Source organism: Anthonomus grandis, chromosome 5 (genome assembly GCF_022605725.1).
Source record: "Anthonomus grandis grandis chromosome 5, icAntGran1.3, whole genome shotgun sequence".
Lineage (NCBI taxonomy): Eukaryota > Metazoa > Arthropoda > Insecta > Coleoptera > Curculionidae > Anthonomus > Anthonomus grandis.
The window spans coordinates 31,346,509-31,370,446 of record NC_065550.1 but is presented as its reverse complement, the minus strand read 5'-3'; the positions used below and the strand labels follow the sequence as shown (position 1 = coordinate 31,370,446).

At 33.0% G+C, this 23,938-nt stretch overlaps 1 protein-coding gene and 1 long non-coding RNA gene across 3 annotated transcripts in view; one reads left to right on the top strand and one right to left on the bottom strand.

The window, feature by feature from the left end:
• LOC126735840 (uncharacterized) overlaps nucleotides 1–23,938 on the top strand; it is a 37,781-nt gene that overhangs the window by 10,099 nt on the left and 3,744 nt on the right. The window lies entirely within an intron of this gene.
• The window catches only part of LOC126735836 (putative inorganic phosphate cotransporter), a 42,439-nt gene continuing 27,521 nt past the window's right edge, over nucleotides 9,021–23,938 (bottom strand). For both annotated transcript variants that reach the window (XM_050439914.1, XM_050439915.1), the window contains exons 5-9: nucleotides 21,166–21,386; nucleotides 20,952–21,104; nucleotides 9,963–10,095; nucleotides 9,660–9,901; nucleotides 9,021–9,601 (exon numbers count right to left, since the gene is read on the bottom strand). In XM_050439914.1, coding sequence (XP_050295871.1) covers nucleotides 9,440–9,601; nucleotides 9,660–9,901; nucleotides 9,963–10,095; nucleotides 20,952–21,104; nucleotides 21,166–21,386 — 911 coding nt within the window. In that variant the 3' untranslated portion in view covers nucleotides 9,021–9,439. The remainder of the gene's footprint in view (nucleotides 9,602–9,659; nucleotides 9,902–9,962; nucleotides 10,096–20,951; nucleotides 21,105–21,165; nucleotides 21,387–23,938) is intronic.

Here is a 23,938-nt window from a genome sequence, read left to right as displayed (position 1 = left end):
CATTAATTTGGAAAGACACCATAAGATAATGGCACTATACAAGACAGGAGATAACACACAATTATTAACATAAATAGGTGAAATTTTATCTGTATCAAATAAACTTTTTTATTCTTTAATTCTACTGAATCTGGACTAGAAAAGTATAAAGTAGAATGCAACCTATTATTTTTTTTCCAAACATTAACAGGAAATTCCCAATAACATGACTAATGCATGACAAATCAAAGAATATCAATAGATAAATTTAAACAAAAATACTTCAGATACCTTAAATAATAATAATAAAAACATTTATTATTTACCTTACAAAAAAGTATAAATATATTAGTACCAGGAAACAGGGCAATATAAAACTATAAAGAGCATATAAAACTTAATAATCTAAGTTATGGTAGGTTTTTGCAATAGGCTATTTTAGAAAAGTGGGATGTTTTACTGCTGGTAGAGGAGCCACTAACAGCATATTATGCTTTAAGCAATGTTTTTTTTTCATGCTTAAATCCTTTTAAAGCTATATTCATTCAACTATATTTTTTTTGTCAAATATTTTAATAAATACTAATTTGTTTATTGGAAACCTATAACAGCAGCTGCAACAATACTTCTATAATAAAAGTCATGGCAAATTGTTAATGCGAGATTGGGGTTTAGTCTAAGAGCTGGCTACGTAGGTCGATGGGTCACTCGGTAAACGTGAAATTTTGTTATATACAGGCTCGGTTGTTGCTGACATAGCAAGGAGCAGGCCGTCAGAACTCGCCCTGGACGGAATAAATGAGGGTAGGGGGTTGAACACGTAGTTTTTTTATGAAAATTTATTGATTAGGTACAAAGCTGACAATTTGCACTAGTATAGGAGATGATATTAGAAAATAGGAAAAAAATTGTCAGAAGTCTACGCGGAAGATAAAGGATCGTCAAAAGTCAGTAATATTGCAAAAATTTTCGCAACAATTTTGTCACTAGGTACATTTCTGACATTTTGCATACTTATTTTATAATTCAAATTGAAATTATCTGCAAGTCGTCAGAAGACCAGGGGGAAGAATAACGGAGATATTATTAATAATATGAGCATCGGCGCTTCACTCCCACCTTCATAATATCTCATATTTTAATTTTTTTGTCATCAGGTTCACTTCTGACAATTTGAGAACATAATTTACAATGTTTAAACATACTATTGCTCAAGTGTCAGAAGTAAATTCAGAAGACATTGCTAATTATTAATAAATTAATACCTAATTCAAAAAATTAAAAAAAAAAATTAATTTAATTTCATTAAAAATTTTAAATATTTATTGATTATTCATATTATTATATGATATTTGAATACAATTATTATAAAATTTTACATTTCCATTTGGAAATTTTCCACTAAAGCGTTGTCGCTGTGTCATTTAGTACGTTGTACCTGACCAGGTATACGGTCCCTTCTGAACATCTCTATTGCTCTCTGTCTCTCTTTATTTTTCTCTGTCTATGATACATAGCTTTATGTATCATAGGGCATTATTTTCGCTGGAAGGGAGAGTGACGAATTTTGGAGGAATGTGGGCATGAGCGGCAGTTTAGCTAAGATATAGAAGCGTACAGATTGTTAGCGTGTTTTTATCATCAAATATATTTGCGTCTCTGTATTGAAAGTATATTGATAATATAAGATATACAAAATAAATTTGGATACATTCTGCGTGTTTCAATGTAAGGATGTGTCTGATAAAATATTAATTTTCACTAAAGAAAAATTAACACAATACCAAGAGAAGCTATGAGTTCGTAAAGCGTTGCGCATGAAATACGGCGACATTGATCTTCCTGAACATGTGACGGAAACTCATGGGTACCATTCAATTTGTTTTAAAAATTGGCAATTCCAAAAAGCACCTACAAAAATATGCCGAATTGACATTTCCTGAAAAAAATAAGAACTCACTGGCGTCTTTTGGAAGTGTTTCAGGTAAATTAACTAATTAAAGGTAACTTTCATAAAATGAAATCTAAAGTATGGATCGAATGTGGTATTTCCGATAAGCGTCACGCTATTAATATTAATGCGCTACATGAATCCCTTGGATCAGACTTGTGCAGAGCACTACCGGGATTTCACGCTTTGACCGGATGCGATTTTAATCCCGCATTCCACGGAAAAAGTGAACAACGTCCTTATAATCTCTAAATCAATAGACTATCAAAATGCATTCGCCAATTATTTACAGGCGCCAATAAAGGGAAAACTTTTTCCGTCATTGAATCGTTTGTCTGTAACATGTACGGTATTAAATCATGCGAGAAAGTTAATCAACTCCGATATGAATTATTTCACCGAAACTATACGATAAAAAATATAAATGAGCCCTTTCAAAAAAAATTGAAAAATTTCGATGCTTCTTGCTTGCCACCTTGCTATGTTGAATTATGTCAACATATGGAAAGGGCTCATTTTATCTCCAACAAATGGACAAACGCGACTTTGTTTGATCCATATGAATTGGAGGCCGAAAATTGCGGATGGACTTTGGATGGATCCAATTATGAGTTCAATTGGTTTGAAGGACCACAATTGCCACCATCAGTCAAAGATATTTTCACTGACAGTGAATAGTCTGAAGATAATTTTGAATTTACTTTTGACAATTTATATTTGATGACGATATGGAAGAATGTGGATCAGACTAATTTTATTTTCGATCAATATTAGTATTTGCAAGAATATAGATTAAATAGTATTAATATTCGCGATTCGTTAGTATAAGTATGCGGTAATAATAATATGAATAATCAATAAATATTTAAAATCTCTAATGAAATAAAATTAATATTTTTTTTTCATTTTTTTAATTACTAATTTATTAATAATTAGCAATGTCTTCCGAATTTACTTCTGACAGTTGAGCAATAGTATGTTCAAACATTGTAAATTATGTTCTCAAATTGTCAGAAGTGAACCTGATGACAAAAAAATTAAAATACGAGATATTATAAAGGTGGAAGTGAAGGGGCGACGCTCATATTATTAATAATATCTCCGTTATTCTTTCACCTGGACTTCTGACGACTTGCAGGTAATTTCAATTTGAATTATAAAATAAGTATGCAAAATGTCAGAAGTGTACCAAGTGACAAAATTGTTGCAACATTACCGACTTCTGACGAACCTTTATCTTCCGCGTAGACTTCTGACAATTTTTTTCCTATTTTCTAATATCGTCTCCTATACTGGTGCAAATTGTCAGCTTTGTACCTAATCAAAAATTTTTCATAAAAAAATTACCCCTTGTTTAACCCCCTACCTTGACTTATTCCATCCAGGGCGAGTTCTGACGGTCTGCCGCTTGCTATGTCAGTAACAACCGAGCCTGTATATAACAAAATTTCACGTTTACCGAGTGATCGACCTACGTAGCCAGCTCTCCGTCTAGTTGTCTAGTAGAATTTATCACAGTACACAGAAGAAAATTTTCCTCTGTGTACTGTGGAATTTGTTGGGAATAATTCAGATTATAAAAAGAAATAGCTGAAAATTTCTTTAGGTACATAGAGTGTGACACTGGACACAAGTTGTGAATTGGTTTTGACTTCTTCATATGTCCTGAAAAAATTATTTTCCCCAAAAAGATAAGATGTTTATTGATGTTAATAATACATAACAGTTTACACAGGTCAATAATATTAGAGCCTTAAATGATCAATATTATCCAATAATTCGCAAGATCTATAAAACTATGATTTAGATATTCATTAATACTAAAAAAACTTTTAGATTATTAATATTAGGTAAATTTCACAATTAATGCATTTGACCTTAAACACACACAATTACTGAATTAAGAAGTCGGAAATTCCCTGGCCCCTTTCTACAAATATTTTAGGTAAACTGTTCCACTATTTAAAGGAATGGATGGAGAAGGTCCCTCAAACTAAGGGCCAGTTCTGGTGCCAATTCTTTCAAAAATTGTGAAAAAATTAGTCAAAACATTGTTCTGTGACTTAACAAAAGCTTTGATTGTGTGCAGTAGGATGTTACTGCGCAAGTTAAAGATTTGTGGATTTAGAGAAGTGATTTGGTTTCGCTCATATTTAAAGAATAAGAAGATACAATCTGTCTCATACAATAGAAATCTCTCTAACCAGAGAATCTGGTATACCTCAAGGTTCAGTTCTGGGACCTTTTTTTATTTTTGGTCAATGACATGAATCTGAATATTTATGGAAAGTTTACTATATTTGCAGATGATGCTATTGTCGTGTGAATTAATAGAGATGAGGAGGTTTTGAGGGACCTTATTAATTATGATCTACTGATTAATAAGTAGATCATTATAGGTATTGGTGGGGCTAATAAGCTTTTAATTTCAATATTTCCAATGCCTTTTAAGTACAGTTTAGAAAATTAAATTTTAGCTAGTACTATTGAAAGTAAATTTCTAAGTTCTAAATATTAATAAATTAATATTTGAAAATCATATTGAACTCCTTAATAAAAAACTCATCCAACTGCTTCACTTTAAGTATAATTTCTAACGAATTAAATAAAAACATAATAAAACAAGCATATTTTGCATTAATGCATACAGTATTTGTGTTACAAAAAAAGGTTCATCATACATGAATAAAGTAAAAGGGAAGAATTCATGTAAGCCACTTTTTATTGCAAATAAAATTCTAGCTTTTGAAGGAAAGTCAAGGGGTTGCTTGTTGCACGAGCCTATTACGATATTCAAGAATATTTTTACTTGTTAATTGCTAAAACTTGTCGAGTTTGATGTTCTGTACGTATTGTGACACGTAATTATTAATCACTTTTAACTCTTATCGTCTTTAACTTTTAGTTTAGTCTAGATATGATTGTTTACAATGATTGTTTGAATTTGTTTACAACATAAAATGTTATAGTACAATAAAGCATATTTGAATTGACTAAACTATAGGGCGATAGTGTGTTTGTTATATGTGTATGTCATGTTGATCATTTGTAACAGGATGTAGTGTGAAAACATCTTGTCGAACTTGCATTGTCTTATTTATTTAATGTAACACTGTGTTACAAGGATTATGTACACTAGTGTTATTAAATTACATATTAAATATATATTTTCTGCAAAAACATTGTTTTTTATCAACACAACTCTTACCATCCCACCCACCTCATACATTTGCCCAGTAAGAAATTCTTTTGAAAATTCACCGTTTTTTGTCCATAGTATCCAATCTAATAGCACTGTTTTTGTATTAAATATTTATTAATATACAGATATATAATTATATCTAATAAACAAACTGTGTTATTATATTAGATATTAATGGCGAAACCAGCTGTTATTCATTAGTATTATTTTGGAAAACAATGATTTTTTAAAACAATTTCTTATTGGTAAGTTGTGTGGGGTGGGTGGGGGGTTAAGGGTAGGTTTAATGAAAAACTGTTTTTTTGCAGAAAATAATTGCCTGAGAAAAAATGCTTTTTAAGAAAATTATAGGTGTTAAAAAATCTATAGTTCTTGTATCTATACTTTTGTCACATAACCTAAAGGTTTTCGAGTAAAACGTGAAAAGACTATTTTATTTTTTGAAAGCAAGACGTATCGCTATGAAAATTTCAGTAGTGTCTAGGAAGTCTTTAAATAGTATACAATATACGATACTTAATGATTATTAACATGTAATAAACCTTATTAAATATGAATAAAACGTTATATTAAATTTCGCAACATATATTTATAAGTTCAACCAAAAATGAAAAACGTTTATTTATCTTGTGTTGCTTGGGTAGCATCTCGCGGCCTAATCTTCCATCTAATGTAATTAACCACAAGAATATTAAATTGGAGATATGGTATAAAAAAATATAAAAAATTAATACACACTCAAGTCCACCAAACAAGTTCAGATTTTATACCTGCCTATCATTACATTCAGCTACCTGCATTTGAAACTATATCTACATTAAAAGTAAAAAACATTTCATTAGAACCAGAAAACTACTATTACTTTACTTCTGCTATTGAATTTGTAACAATTTTTTGTATATGTCGTAGCCAGATTATAAAAGCTGTCGTTTTATAAAACGCCTAATTATAGGCGTTTTATAAATCGACCATGACAACTTTGCCAGAATGTGAAACGGTAATGTTTTCACCGTTTAACATTCTTGCGGGTGGACTATTTCAGTCGGTTTGTAAAATACGAATTCTATTTAAAAGTATTTAATAAAAAAATATAAATTATTGATATCAACATACATATTTGGCAGCATTAAGCAGATAAAAAATAGTCCTTGTAGCTATAAGACAGTTAGATGAATATGTTAATACGCTTTATTTTATGAATAAAAAACAAAATAAACAAAATAAGCGTTGATGAAAAAAAAGTTCATTTATTGGAGCATGGACCACTAAAATGGCATATACTGGTACATTTTCCGCGAGCCTTAAAACAAAGGCATCTCTTAGTGCAGCATTGCAGTTTACTAGGTTTGCACTGACATTTCTTAAAACCTTATCCTCCAAATTGCGAAACCTTAGAAACTGCTTCCCTTAGAGAGATATGAACATCTGGTGTGACAAACGGATTAAAGTTAGAATTGCCAACTGGATTTAATTCGTCTCTGGAAAACCATCGATTAAGGCGACCATGCTCTGTCCCTATCTGGTATACCCCATTTTGTATATCCAGAATATTTCCTAGTACCCCTTTTGGGTCAAGGGGACCCCTATCAAATTTTGGAACTTTCACAGATATATGCTATAAATAATTATTAATTAAACTATACTATTATAATTATTATTAGTTTGTTATTGTATCATGTTATACATACTTACCCTTATAAAACTCTTCTAACTGGGAATAAAAGTAGTTTTTATCTACTCCCGTCGCTGCTACTTTAACAGGATCTATATTTTTAGAGTACTAAACAAACCAAGAAGAGTTGTAACTAAACGAACCAAGCAAAACTGAAATGAGGATCAAATTTGAGTATCTGGCTAATACTATAGCCGCCGTTATTTAAAAGACTAAAATGCATCACTCGTCACAATGTCATAATATCAAACGATGAAATGTCTTTTTAGCGTTTAATAATCGGGCCAAGCAGTCAGCGTAGTTTTATAAAACGCCTAGTCGTTTTATAAAATGGCTAGCCAGATAGCAAAATAATGAGTTGACAATTAATATTTGACAATCTGCATGGCCGCCGTTTATAAAACGACTAGGCGTTTTATAAAACGACAGGTTTTGTAATCTGGCTACAACAATACAATTGACAGGTAAAATGGAATTGACACCTTCGACAATTATTTTATTTCGCAGCTCCTCTAAATTTGTTGGCCTACCAAATTCATGCTTGTAAATGGTCTCCTTAAGGTAACCCCACAGATAAAAGTCATTTGGAGACAAATCTGGAGAGTGTCCTCCTAGATTAGGCCATTTAATATCGCCAGTCCCACTAATAAGGCGGTTAGGAAAAGTATTTGTTAAAAATTCTTTTACCCTAGCCGCGTTATGAGCAGGACAGCCATCTTGCTGAAAATAAACCGATCCCAGGTCTACATCAGGTAGGATTTGAATGGCAGGAAGAACTTGGTTTTGCAGCAACTGAAGGTACTTTTAGGCGTTTAAAGTGCCATCAATAAAAAATGGCCCTATAACATTGTCGCCCAAAATACGTGCTCAAACATTCAATTTCTGAGGATACTGGGTACGAAACTGAAAACTTCTGTGCTCGTTTTCCTGAGACCAATAACGAACAATGGAAGGATTGTGTTTGTCATGTAATGGAAAAGAAGATTCGTCAGAAAACAAAATATTTTTTAAAAAATATTCGTTTTTAAAAAATTTTTCGTTCATTTGCCTTTTCCATCATGGTTTCACAAAATTCCATTCTTCGCCACTGGCCTTCAGGAAATATTTCCTGAGTTTTTGAATACTTGAAACATTTGTACCCATATTTTTTACCCATAGTTTTATTCCTCATTCCCAGTTCCTCTCCGACACTTCTAGTGGACCGTGTCGAATCAAGTTCTAGGGTACTGCAAACCATTTCTTCCCGTCGTTCTATATCCTGGACCACTTCAACAGGTGGTTCTTGACGTTTTGTGTGGCATTTTTTACAATCTTAAAGACAAAAAGATGTCTCAAAATTTGTAACCACATTTAAAACCGTTTTTGCACAAGGAATCGGTCTATTCTCAAATGTCACTGAAAACAAATCTCTACATTGTACTGCCGAATTGCCTCCATAAAACCATTTAATTAGTTAAACTCTTTCGGAAGGGGTATAAACAGCCATAGTGAAAAAAACACGAAAATAACGTTAAAAAATTATTAATGCAACGTGCAGTAACACAGCAAAGTGAGGTCTGCTGGTTCCCGGTTCAAAAAATAAAAACGAAAAATTCCGCCGCCTGCAAGCCGCAACCAAGCGGTGCCATTATTTTGGGTAATGGTTGTTGTCATAGTTGCCATTATTTTGGGTAATACGTAGCTCAAGATAACACGATCTGTATGCACAATTTAAATGAATTTAGGAAAATAAAGTTCTTAATATCACCTTGAAGACTGTTTATAATTTTAACTATTTGACGTGAATAAGATCGTTTAAGTTTAAATATTTCGGTGTTAGAGTGCCTCTATTGCCGATTTTGATTTTTTATGAATATCTATAAGGTATTTAATTTTTATTGTATAAATACGGCGGAGCATTAGACAGAACTATGATAAAAAATAATGAAGAGGCATGACATAGTCTTCGGTTGTACATATTTAGACCTGCTTCTTCAAGTTTATGCCTTATTATTAGTCTGAGGCATCTATAGTGTACATATTTTTAATAAATCTAAAATTGTATTATAGACCCAAAGTGGTATAATTACTATAGCGGAATAATACAACAATCTTTTCGTGAGTTTACACCTTTATTTTTTTCTTAATACAACCACATAATTGTCTCTTTTGGTAACAAAAAAATTCAAACAATATATGAATAACAAACGTTTCATTAAACAATGAAAAATACAAAACTTGTTGAAAAAATATATTTACATTATCTAATCTATAAAATAGCACTCTCAAATTCATTATTCTAATCTAACTAGTCTAATGGTACCGACCATGTCTATATAATTAAAAAATATATTATTTTTAAACTATGCTAATGGGCTAAGACACACTTGTAAGCACTAATTACTTATCACTGGATAATTTTTAATAAATAATATCAATCAATTGAACGTACTACTCTGATGGGGAACAACAATTTTAACTGCAAAGTTACGATAAACTTTGAAAATGTGACAGAAACTAAATTTGAAATTCATTTAAGACATATTAAAGCTTAATTTAGGCAAATTTAAACTTATAATAAGAATTTGATGTCTTAAAAACTACTATGCTAGACCGAAAAATCTGTCCCTTCACTAGAAGATAATTTAAAACCGAATTAAGCGACCATCGGTTCCTTTTGCTCTTTTTCCTTTTCCTCCTCCTGTGGTTTGTCCCACGATTGTCTCTCGCCAGAAGCAAATATCACATAAAACGTGCAACAGAAGACGTAAACCGCCGAGGCCGTTATAAAGACCGTTCGCCACTTGGCAATACTAGGCTGAAAAGTACAAACGTTTTGTTAACATCGAATATTTAGCAACATCGGCCACACTTACGGTTCCTTTTATCATATAACCGGCATAAATCGGAGCCAAAAGTCCAACAACGTTAGCCATACAGTTGGTGAAAGACATTAAAATCCCCGCGTATTGTGGCGAAATATCCAAGTGGTTCACTCGGAATCCCGAGTTTGTGCCCCCCATTAAACCCACTCCTATCGTCAATAAGGCTACAGTGAGATATTTGTTGCATCCAGTAAATGCCGCAGCGAATAAGGCGACGGCTGGACCAAATTGACCTAAAATGTTCATTTTTTCGCAATAAAAATAAATATGTTAATATTGCGGGGTTAAACATACCAATGCTATTTAGAATTTTCCTGACTAAAGTGGAGGTAAAGTAAGGTTTGGTGAGCATCCAGTCGGCCACTTGACTTACTAGGATTGAGAAGAGCCACATGGCTAAGTAGGGCAACGCGGAGAGGATTCCGTTCTGGAATGGTAAAAAAATTGAAGTGAATTTTTTGTATTTTGGTTGGTACTAGGTTTTTCAGACAAGAATTTACAGACGGTAATATAGAACTTTCAATGTTCTTAAAACTTCCTGATGTGTAATTCTTCCAACTATACAGTGAACGGCAAAAATATGGAACAAATTCAAAAAAAAGTAAATGAGGGCGTGTTCGAAAAAACGCCCGCACACGTCGATTAATATTTTTAGTTGCGCTTTTTTTTACAATAACGATAAAATGCTTAATTAATTAACGTCCATTTATTTGTTCATTAATTAAACATTTTATCATTGTTGTAGATGCCATTTTTAGTCGTTTTAACCTGTTCTGAGGCACTAAAGCTATAAGATGCATTGACAAAACTCCTTAATTTTTGTAAGTAATTTTAATAATACCCCACAATAATATTTCCTACATTTACGAACTATCATAAAACCAATCAAACCATTCTTAAGGATACTTTAAATAAATTTCAAAATTATTTAGAAATTTACACAGATGGATCAAAAACTGCTGATGGTACAGGTTGTGCCTTTATTATTCTGAAAATTAATAAAAAAGAAAATACAAGTGTGAGGATTATGCTTCTATTTTTACTGCAGAGGCATTAGTAATATTAAAAGCCCTCGAATTTATTAGTGCTGCTAATATAATTTAAAACTTTTTAATACTTTCTGATTCACAATTGATCATCAATTCACATCTTTGGCAGATAAAGAGGCCAAGGAAGCAATAAAGACAGATAGGATTATTTCCAAAGTAGACTTTAGTGATATAGTTCCAATTATCCAAAACAGGTCTTCAGAAACTTGGAAAAGAAAATATCTTGCATATTTAGCAAATGCTTCAAATACATACACTTTAGTAAAAGCGTCCCTTAGCAGTTATAGTATGGTTTCCAAATGTAACTTTCCAAGATATTTGACAACACCTTTCTTCTGATTTCTAGTTAGTCATGCTAATTTTAATTAATATTTACATAAATTAGAAATAAATGACGAACCATATTTTATTTGAATGTAAAAATAATTTTGACGCAGTGATGTTTCTGCATAAAGAGCTTAGCTTGCTTCCTATGTGTCATACTTCACTTATGGCAACCGTAATTGTGGACGATAGAATGGAGTCTATTTTCCCAACATTTTTTCAGGATTATCGGAAAATTTATAGGCATCTGATAAAAGTCAGAAAGGAACTGTATTACAATGAGCGCTTAGATTCGTCCGGTAACAGACAGAAGGAAAGTTGGTTAATCATTAACGAATGTAGGCAGTCTTCGAGTTACCGGAACCATTTTACTGGAACCAGTGACGGCGATCCATTGCAGTATCTTAATCGGAATGCTATCAACCAATCATTCTTTTTCCACCCTGTAGATGCCACCGACGCCCTTGAAACAATTCAGTGCTTGAAGAATCGTAGGTCTTCGGGTTCCGATGGTATCTCTTCACGTCTGCTGTCACTTCTGCCTGCGAGCGCTTTAGGTGCTTTAGTTTGGGCAATCAATCAGTCATTTCTTCAGAGCGAGTTCCCATCCTGTTTAAAGGAAGCTATGATTATTCCTCTTCATAAGGGTGGTAGCTTGGACCGACCCTCTAACTTCCGTCCCATATCAATTTTGTCTACCCTCTCCAAGGTTCTTGAGCGGCTTGCAAAAAAGAGAATTGTCTCTTTTTTGACCAAATACAATGTGCTGTCCCCTAATCAGATGGATTTCAGTCATCTAAGGGCACGCAGGATGCCATTTTCAGATTCTTGGAGAGTGTGTATCTATCTGTGAACTCCAAGGAGGTTGCAGCAGCGGTGTTCTGTGATCCAAGGCCTTCGATTGTGTGGATCATGGAATACTGTTGTAATGTGCTAAATCCGTAAAGCTTGATTTTTACGGATTTAGGGGAGTGGCTTTGGGGTGGTTGAAGTCATACCTGTCTGGCCGCACCCAGAGGGTGGTTGCATCTGGATTTTCGTCAGGGATAGCACATCTTAAATGTGGTGTACCTCAAGGGTCAGTGTTGGGTCCTATTTTATTTTTATTATACGTTAATGACTTAAGCTCTCTATCACTGCATGGGCTAATGGTTCAGTTTGCCGATGATACTACAATTCTGTGGCATAACAAAGATCAAAAAGTAGTCAGATCTCTCATAGTAGAGGACCTTCACAAAATTAAAAGAGTGGTGCATCTGCAATCAGCTTGTATTCAATGTTGATAAGACTTTTGTTCTGGGCTTTAAGTGTAATGTAGAGAGTTTTTTGTTTGATGAGCAGAGTCCACTACATGGTAGGGATTATTGTCGATTTCTCGGCCTCTTCATTGATGAGAGTTTAAGGTTTGACAACCACGTTTTGGGCCTCGCTGCTAAACTTTCTTCTGGTTGTTTTGCAGTCAGGGTTGCCAGGCATGAGTTGGGGGGGTTGTTTGCTCGTTCAGTTTATTTCGCCTTAATAGACTCTCATATCCGTTATGGGTTGCCATTTTGGGGTTTGTGCTCCAAGGGACTCCTTAACATAATTTTTAGTATTCAGAAAAAAGCATTAAGGTATCTGTGTGGTGTTGGTCTGAGAGTCTCTTGTAAATCTCTTTTTGTAGCTGAAAGAATTTTAACAGTTTTCTCACTCTTTATATTGGAAACTGCAATACTCATACATAAGTCCGTAAGTCCACCATCCTGCACCAGTCATAATACTTGTCAAGTGGGCAACTTATCTCTTCCAATCCCCACCTCCTCACTTACGAGAAACTTCTTATATTTATTAGTCGTAAAATATTTAATCATGTTCCTTTTTCGATTAGGACTGTTACAGACCTTAAAAAGTTTAGGAGAGAGAACTAAAGAAATTAATCTTACCAAAAGCTTACTACAGCATTAAAGAGTATTTTAACGACTTATTTTAATATTTAAAATATATTATATATCTGTTGATCAGATTTATTTATTTTTAATTATTCTTGTTTTATGTTGGTTCACGCCTTTTCTTTTCTTCTTTTTTGGTTTTTTCTTTGATTATATAAAATATGCTTCTATGTACAATCAAAATCGATTCTGTATTCTGTTTTTGTCCTGTATCCTGTATAACCAAAGAAATACTTGTATTATAAATTCTAGGATTAGGAAGCTTTTAGCGTAAGTTTGTAAACTTAGCAAATAAAGTATATTTTGACTTTGACTCTCCAAAAGGAAAATATAACTTGATCGTATATGCATTAGTTAATAATTTTAGTTACTTGGAGATCCCTTTGTTTTTTCCCTATTGTTTACCTACCTATCCCAGCATCCCTACGTTTTGTCCTTATTTGTTTTATGAGTTCTTATATTGGAACACGTGACTAAATGTGCCAAGCACAAGGCCAAACAAGGAAAAAAAAACCTTAATAAGTAATTTAACACCTTAAAAATTTGTCGAATTAAATTTAGTGGAAGGATGACCGAATTACTTTTAGTTACCCATTGATTTAATTAAGAGTTAACAACAGAGAGTAACACTTTTATACCAGCATACAATTCTTTCTAAATTTCTTTGTAAATTATGATTGAACTTATTTGCAATTAGATCAACCAAACATAAGGTCTTTGAATTACTAACATAGCAATTAAAAACAGCAGAGGGCCCAAATTGGAGCCTTCGAAACCCTCCCAGTGGTGTCAAGTTAGTATCCTTGACTTATATTGCTGCTTGTGATTTAAATAGGATATAAGTAATTTAATTAATATATTTGTTACATGTTATACATTTATAGAGGGAATTTACTATCTTGACTATGCCTAACTTTATCGAAAGCCTTCTCCATACACCACATCAACCTGTCTTCTTTACTTGAAAGCATGGTGTACATATTTGCGAAATGTTATTAAGTTAGTTAGTGTCGATTTTTTCGATAAAAATCATGACAATATTTGGATATACTACACTTCACTTAATCGATCAATCAAGATAATTTCAAAAACTTTAGACACAGAGTTCAAAATAGTAACAGATCGATAATTTATCCCTTAATTCTTGTCTCTTTAATATTGGAATTATCCCACTTGTTTGCCAAGACTGAAGTTTGTAAATAGATGTTAAATATTCCAACGTGTCAGAGACCATAAATAAAATGCATATCGGTCATTTCTGCATTTGAATAATTTGCCATTTTGATGAAATGGATCAAGAACTGACAATCAACCAACAATCATCAGCAGGCATTTAACAAGTTAATACAGATTAATAGGTTAATACATTATTTGTACCATATTTTTCATTAAAAATATTTACTTTAAACCTTGCACGAACGTCACTAATAAAAATTTAAAAAAAATTAGTGAGCCTTAGAAAATGCCTTTTGATGCATACCAAATATTACTAAAAAATCTACAGGGTTTTCACAGGTATTGTAAAAAAACATATTTTTCTTCGATCTTTACCCGGTATGTCAGAAGTTAAGACTTTTAGGACATACGTTCATATAAGGTTTTTTTCTTAAAATTTACCTAAGAATCAGCCCCTGAATTTTTTCGCATCTATTTATTTACACCCTGTATATTATAAGAGTATTAATAAGTATAATTACTTGCCCCTGGAATACAAAGTCATGAGTATTAGCAAGCACAGTTTAGTCGTTCTGTGTTTAAGTTTATTAATTAAAAACAGCCTAGAAGAGTTTTATAGAGATGTTTTGTAAGTCTTATATAATTGATGTAGATATCGTTTTTTTTTTTTAAATTTTATCCGGTCTTTCAACTACATAAATATTATCTATTATTAATATATTTTTTGTTTGGTTGACATATCGTCGTCAATATCACGAAGTGGCGTAACTCGATCCTTTCTACGTTCTGACTTACAGCGTATTAACTGACAGGCGTATCTAGAATTATTATAAGGTACAATTTTACAAACAGACTTACGCCTCTTTGTAAAATTTAGAATTCTCCATATTATCTGGTCATTCTAAGGCGTATCTCAGTTAAGCCACTTTGTGAAATTGATTAAATGTCGGTGTCGAGTTACACTATTCGGCTTATCTCAGAATTTTCTTGTCAATACTTGCATATTTTTGTTTTCCTAGGAGTGATCGAAGACGCAACGCGCTTAGTTCGATTGAGTATGTGCTTGGTAAAGGGTTTTCTTTAGTTAACGTGCTATTTTTTGTGTAATATTCAAAATAAAAAGTACGCTATGGATGTTCAGGTTCCATGCAAGCTCAAATAAATATAGAGCAAACGTTATTACAGGACCAAAGCAGTACAGTATTTTTGTCTGGGGGAGTATTGGAAGACGACGGCCATCATTCTGAGGAAATGAAGAGCAATTATTTAAGTAGTTATTTAGGAGACATCTCCGATCGCGAAGATCCTACGTACGTACAGACTTGTGAGGCGACTTATTGCAAGAAAGAAGTATGGAGCTTATCAGCCACTTATGGCTTAAATTGCTGTGCTATGAACACTTCTTGGAGTACAACGATTCTTGTAGAAGTCATAATAAATCCCGCAAGAAAAAAAAACGATTATTTACCAAGATCAAAGCAATAAACCAGAGGATTTTGTTGTAGAAGGTGAAAGCAGAGAATATCAGACTTTATTAAAAAAGTCCAGGGTAAACAAAAAAAAATAGCAAAGAAACTAAGGGATATGGGAAAAGAATATACCAGCACGAAGACAGGAGCAGTCGTACCGGCACGGAAGCTAAAACAAAGATGCGACGGTAATAAATGCAAAAAGTCGATGCGTCAGTGCTTTTTACTGTGTGAAGAAGAAAGAATGGAATTATTTACATCATTTACAAATCTAGGAAATTAGGCATCCCAACGTGAATTTATTGTTCGCCATATCGAAGTTCTGGAAACGGCTACCAAAACTACCAAGAAAGAGCAGTCTCGAAGACAAAAAAGTCACAAATATTTTTTGACATTGAATCACAAAAAATACTTGGTGTGTAAAACATTATTTTTGCATACGTTGGGGATATCCGAAAAAACAATGAGAACTTCGCTGACAAAGGTAACTTCAGGTGGGGTACTAGAAGAGGAAAGAAGAGGTGGTAGACAGGCAGTCAGGGTAATTGAACGTGATAATATCCTTCGAACTACAATTTTAAATCACATCCAAAGATTTCCCAAGGTAGAAGCTCACTATGTTCGTGCTAGTTCTAGCAGGAGAATATTAAGTCGTTTTCAGACGGATGCAGTGGGCAAAATAAAAATTCTGTCGTTGCTGCAATCCTTTTGTATGCAGTTGCTAACTTTTCGAACATAGAAGAAGTTTCATTACGTTTCTTTGAATCATTTCATGGGCAGAATGAAGGAGATTCTGCCCATAGCGCAATATCAGCTGCCATCTTGCGCGCAGGTGATCTTTTCATCCCGCCACAATTATATCCCGTCATCCATTTAGCACACCATAAACACCCTTACATGGTGCATCCTCTTCAATATAATGACTTTTTAAATTTTAAAAAGTTGTCTCAAGGATTGAGAATCTTGTCTGTTAAAACTTCTGAAACAGGAGACTCAATTAAATGGCATGATATTATGGAAATTAAAGTAACTAAACAAGAACCATTAACAATACTTTATAAAACAAGTCATCTCCATGAAAATTACAAAAAGTTAAAATTAAAAAGGCAATCGAAAATAACTGACCTTAAAAATTATACTGTTGAAATCTTAAATAACGAACCAAAAAAAATTACTAAAGAAAAGTAGTCAGATTTAAAATCATTATGCCAGGGTGACACACCCGTAATTCGGATCGAAGAATATAAAAAGTTTTATTTGAATATTCCTCATGTAGAGTGAGTCCTAAACCCAGCTCGTTATTATTACGTATTTTATTATATCAATGTATTTAAATTAGATTTTTATTAACCTGAGTTTATAATGTTTTTTTTTATGTTATGTTTATATTTAGATCTAAAAATTACTTTTTCTCATTTATTTTTATAATAATATCTTTATTAAACATTTTGGTTTAGTTTCTTTAAGGACAATGTTTACTTATTTTGTCGCTTTTTATGTTTTCATATAAATTGATTAATAAAATAAAGTATATTTGTCATGCTACTACTATCCAAAACGAAACACCGTGGCTGTAATGAATTTGCGTTAGCATTGAAGCAAAGATCGTGAAAAACTTTAAAAGCGTCTCCTGAAAAATGACAAAAAATTAGTTAACGCCACTTCGTGATATTGACGACGATATTGCTACTTTGTACTAAAACTTTTTTTTTTCAGTGACTTTTCTTTCATTTTTACTGTCTCCATGACATTTTATTCTTAACGTTATTGTCATATTTTTTGCTTTATTTATACCTCAAAGTAAAAAATTAAAAAAGCATATTTGATTTTTTAGATTCCAGATTTGATTTTGAGTAAGGTATTCCTGCATAAAAGCAGAGTAATCACAGTAGAGCTTCGGATTCCTTTCGAGTCTGCGCTCTAACAATAAAAAGTTTCGCACAGCTAATTCTCTACTGCTAGTAAACTCAAGGTCCTGGCTTTGAAATGGCAAGGAAACTACGAATCTCCCATTTTCGTTGCGATAGGTAGAATTAGCAAAGATTTCCTCGCATTTTCGATCCTCTGGAGATAAAGTGTTGACGTGAGGTACCTTCTCAACTTCCCAAAACTTTTGCATTATATCATTAATAAACGTATTAAAGCAAACGAGAGACTGTGAAGCATGAGGCAAAAACCCTGACGACACTTTACCCATCAAAATAAAGCCGAAGATGGTGTTAATAGCGACAGGCTCAGCCGACCCTCCTCCAAAATATAAGGCAACAAAGAAGCACCTATTAGCATGTCAATAGGACCGGGGATGTTATAAGTAGGGTCAGCCAGAACAGCATTGCGCAAGTGAGGCCATGTTCCTTTAGGCAAAGGGGATTTAGGTAAACTACCACAAATTTTTGGAAGAACTGCTGCTTTCAAATCAATAATAGGGGTAAGTTTGTTACAAGGGCGAATTTTTGTGACAATACTTTTTGAACAATTGGGTACATGGGTTTCTCCCACACCCTGAACAATTTGACAATCTTGCGAAATAAAATGAAGTTGAGAACCCGAATCCAATAATATTCGAACTTTTTGAAAGTTTCCAGATCCGTCTAACGTATCCACCAGAGCTGTGGATAGTAAAACATTAATTGAAGCATTATCATTAATACTACTTGCGACTAAAAGCGAAGAATTTGAAAGTAATCAGCGGGCAAGTATGACCGTGCATCATTATCTATAGGAGAAGGAGTAGAGTGGGGAGTGGAGATTGTTGTTACCAGAGCCAGTGTTTCTTTCGAAATGCAACAAAGTGTGATGCTTCTGTTTACATTTATGACAAGTGTGAGTAGATTTAGAGTCCTTAACAGAATGAGTATTTATGCTTAAGCAATTTATGCACATTTTTAAAGAGGGGACATTGGGACATCGATAAATATTATGATTTGATAAGACTACATTGGATTTGGATTGATCATGGCTAAAAAGGGAAACTTTTTCAATTGGGAAATGCTCCTCTCTCTTCGCAAGTTTTTTCTCCTTTCCATAAATTTGTGTGGAACAAACATTATCAAGAGCCGCACAGTGCTTATGCATTATAGTAGTGAATTGAGCAAAGGAAGGGGTAACACTTAGATCGTACTGAAGTTCAAATTTAGTAGCCACAGAAACATGAATGCGTTTAAGTAACATCTGAACTAGAATGAAATCCCAAGATTCTGCAGAGAAATGAAGATTACGTAAGGCAGAAAGATTATCCGAAAATGTATCCAAAAGCTGCCGTAAATCACTGGAATTTTCTGTGGTAAGCTTTGGAGCATTTTCGATAGCTGCCCAATGCAGAGCTGCAACTAAACGAGCGTTTTGGTAACGTTTTACCAGTGTTTCATAAGCGGTTGAATAATTAAGGTCGGTCATGGGTATCTTTTGAATTAATATTAACAGTTGGCCACGCAAAAAACTCAAAAGATAATTAAATTTCTCTATATTGCTCAAACTGGCATTGTCATGTATCAGCGCATCAAATATATCTTTAAAAGTTGCAAATTGTGTGACGTTCTTGAAAAAGATGGGAATTTCAATTTTTGGTAAAGTTACATGCGATTGATTACGAGAAACTGAAGACGAGGAGGAAGGTTCAGAGCCAAGTTGCTCACCGAATAAGTCCAAATATGTTGATTTAATGCACCGAAAATCTCGTTCAAATGAACTTCTAAGGCGATCCTGTATAATAAATTCCTCATCATCTAAGATGCAACCAATCACAATATTGTGCTGTTTAAAAAATTCTAATTTAATGGACTCTAAAGACCCATAATGCAGCTTAAAAACTGTATGATCAGGGTTATCATTTTTTGCACTTTTAGAGATATCAAGCAAGTCCGAGAGTCGGTTCGCTTCACTCTGTCTAAGAAGTTTGGCTTTTTTTAATATATCAGACATTTTAAATAGTTTAGACTGTATATAAAAAAAATACCAAATGCACAAAAAATCTTTAGAAACTAAAGTAAAAGGAATAAATAGAGAAATGACCACTCGTTACTCTTTAATAAAGTGACGATAATGAATTCGAAGTATTAATTTATGTTTGAGTCACCCTGTAAATCTAACACAAAATACGACCATGCACCAAGCACCAAGAAATGTTCAACAGGTAAAAAATATTTGCGGTGTTTATGTTTTTTAACTATTTATGTTCAAATTCCAGCAAAACCTGAGCGTAAAACGACCTGTAACAATGAAGGCTACAAAACTTTATTTAAATTATTTGTGATCAACAAATAACTGCGATTTAAGAAAGATATAATAATAAAAAAATGGTAATCGGGTCGAAGTGACCAAAATGTCGATTTGATTTTTATTTTTATTAAGAAAGTACTGTATCGAAAGCTCACTGTTGAGAAAAGTGGACTGTATTTATTGTTTTTTTCTTGACAATTAATGGTTGTGAGACCTTACCTGGTTTTCTCTCGGTTACAGTTTTTCACTCGCGTTGGCTGGCCAGCTTTTTCTCAGCACGAAATGCGGTTTATCCCATAAACACGGGATTATATCGGGTGGTACTAGATGCGTGAGCGATGCGGTTTAGCGAATTTACTTCATCTGATAATGGGTTTCAACGAACTGGCTCATTATGTTGGACGCGCACCTTTTTATAAGGCCTCAAAACATTCTTTTGCATGCATTTGAATAGAAATACTTTAACTAACTGTTTCTACACTGTGAGCCAAGAGAAATTGAGTTAAAGTTTAAAGTTTAATGAAAATTTGAAATATAATGAAGAACGAACTACTTGATTCAAACTGTTGTAAAATTTAAGAAAACTGAACAAGATTTAGTTGAAGATTTTGGCCAGTTGACCCAAAAATAGGAACCACCAACAGCCCTCGGCTAATAATGAGTAAAGTACGTTAATAAAACTTTGGAACATGTAAATGTGTCATCAGAATTTTGACATTTAAATGGATACAGTTTGAGAAACTCTGGCTAATTTAACAGCCATTATCTTCCAAACTAAACAAACTAATAAAAATGCATACTTAATTTCACGCACTCCATTTATTCTCAAGTACTTATTCGTGCCTCAAGATATCATCAGTTATAGACGATCTCATAAACCTTGAAAACTCAAGAACTGAGATAAGAAGGAAAACGGAAAAACACGATAAACGTTTATAAGAGGCCTTAAAATAATTATTCCTTATATCATAATAAAAAGATATGAAGCAAGATTATTATAAGTAGTTTTAATAAAAGATATACAAGTACTTTATCTGATGCAATAAACACGCATTATTATTTCAATTAAATAAATAAACGACTGATTGGTGTAAAATGACAAGATTTTTCTATACTTACATCCTTAATACTGAAGTGTAGCACCTGTTTCATGTAAGTGGGCAATTCGGTCATCAAAGTTTCGTATCCGTAATTGTAACCCATGTGGGCCAATAAAATGGCCCAGAAAGGCAAAGACTTAACGATTTCCATCCAGGGAACCGGAGGGGATTTCTGGAAAAATGATCCGCAAATTAACCCGGGGAAATTGAACAAAAATGACGGAAAATCTTACAGTATTTCCGGCAATGGATCCCAAACTTTTCTGGATGTACTCCCGTTCTGTCGCATCCATTTTCTTGTTCGATTCTGGATCTTCTTTGATCAGCAGTAGGAACGCGATACACCAAACGGTTCCCACTGCCCCAAAAACGTAGAAAATCCCGGGCCATTTCCAATCCGAGACCGATAAGAGGCCGCTCAACGGTAGGGAAATTACCGTTCCCAGTTGGGCACCTAAAGAAAAACAATAAAAAATGTAAAATATGCAAAAAATGTAAAAACAAACTGAAATTTTCCACAAGAGGTTTCGTAAGTGCGTTTGTTTTGTTTGTAGGCCTGTTCTAAAGTGGAATATTTCCGTTACATTAGAAAGCAAATAACCTCTGGAGATGATGTTACTTAAAATAGTACAAAATAATCTTCAACATTAATGAACCGCGTTATGATAAAAAAAAAAACCTCTAAATTGCCGCTCGTTTGGAGGCCAAACTATTATAGTCGACATTTAATTGTAATTAAAAATGGGTTTCCTGAAGTAATTAGGTGGTATAATGATCACATAGATCCGGTGCTTTGTGTAAAATTTGTGCATTGGAACTGAATATTCGTTATTAATTAGTTAATTAATTGTTTCTCTGCAAATGATACACCTGCCGAGTGTCTAAATTCTATTTTGTAACCATTTGATTTTTTTTCACATTAATTACCACTCTGGTCATGCAAATATAGTTATTAAGTAAATAAGATTGTGACAATATAATTGACATTGTCACCTTTATGCTAATAATAAGGGGTTATGCCGGGGCCGCTTTGATTGATCACATGAAGTCCTAATAATCGGGTTAAAGACAGGCTAGTTCCTACTAAATAGTTTATAATATTTTATTGAATGACGTCAACGTAACGCTATCATTAGGCTTGACCTTTAACATGCCAGATAAAAATGTCTTATATTAACAGCGCAGTTTATATGATTTTTTTTGAATGTTACTCCATTGGGAATTATTCAGTAAATTACCGATTGAATTGCCAAAAAATGCCCGCTGCCAAAAATATCGTTCCGTCATATGATTATAGGCGTCGATAAATTGGTCTAATTTAAATTGTTTGAGGCATTATTTTATTTAGTTAAGGCTCGTAAGTTTAGCACATGCAGTGACTTTGTTATGTTAAATCAGTTTTAACCGGAGAGAGTCATTGGACGCGAAGAAGTTGAGTAGTTTATTTTATTATTAGCCCTCATAGATTTATCAATACAACAAAGTTTACAGAATCATTCCAGTGTTGCTAGAATATGTCAAGGCAATGAATTTAGGGAAAACAAGTAGCCTGGGTCCTTTCAATTGCCTGTAAGAAAGGAGAATTTAACTTAAAAAAAATGGTTTTCCAGTCAATTGACTTAAAGCGAATTCCAAGTTTTCCCCCGATTATCCAAAAAGACATTTTAAACACGTTTAACTCTCTGAAATAAAAAAGAATTAACTTTAAAGGCCTGTAAAAAAACACCAAATCAAGAAATTGAAGAACAAAGAATTGCAACTAGTTTACATAATCATTCCAGTGGACTGGGTACTCTCAACTGCCTGGAATAATGAATTAATTTCAAAATGTTGAAATAAAACACCGGGGAATAAGGGAGGAATTTGAGCGATTGTACCAAAACTTTAAGTTAATTTACCAACAGAAAATTACTGAGGAAAAGACTTAAAGTACTACTTTGTGAAAGTTACGTTCTATCACAGTTAAACTATTGCAATACAATCTATAGTCCTTGTTTAAAAAATTCAGACATGCAATTTAAACCTTACAGTCATTTATTAGCTTCAAACGTTTTTCATCTTTATCATATTCTTATTAACTTTTTGTATGTACCTATATTTTATTATTTTTTATCACAACCTTCGTTTCACATTCAAATTTTGTTGCTTTTTTTCTCCATAAGTAATAATTACAGGTGTTAAAGGTTTATAAGTAAATACTTGAAATGTACTTAACGTCTTTAGGTTAAATTAAGTTTAGTGAGTTAGGTGGAAGATTATATTGTATATTTTTTTATATTTATAATCAATAAAAGAAATTTATTATTATTATGATTAATGTATTAAAAAAAGTCCTGGAATAAAACACCAAATCAAGACAAATGAATTGCAACTAGTTTACGTAATCATTCCAGTGTGGCCGGAATAAATTTAGTGAACACAAGTGACCTGGGTACCTCCAATTGCCTGGAATAAGGGACAATTAACTCCAAAGAAAAAAATGGTTTTTTAATCAATTGACTTAGTCAACTACATGTTTTTCCTTGATTCTTCAAAAGATATTTTAAACACGTTTGACTCTCTGAAATAAAGAAGAATGAACTTCAAAGGCCTGTAAAAAAATACCAAATCAAGACATTGAAAAACGAAGAATTGCAACTAGTTTACATAATCATTCGAGTGGACTGGGTACTCTCAACTGCCTGGAATAATGAATTAATTTCAAAATGTTGAAATAAAACACTGGGGAATAAGGGAGGAATTTAAGCGATTGTACCGAAACAAAATATTATTAAACTCTAACTTACTACAATTTTCCAATAAAATTGGGACTAGTTGATGGACCAGGAATTGCCGTTTACTGAGCATATTAACAGATGTATAAATACAGAAATGGTGTTTTAACTTTAAGTTAATATACCAACATAGAAAATTATTGAAGAAATGACTTAAAGTACTAATCTAGTCCTTGTTTAAAAAATTCAGACATGCGTAGAATCCAGACATTACAAAATTCCTGTTTAAGAT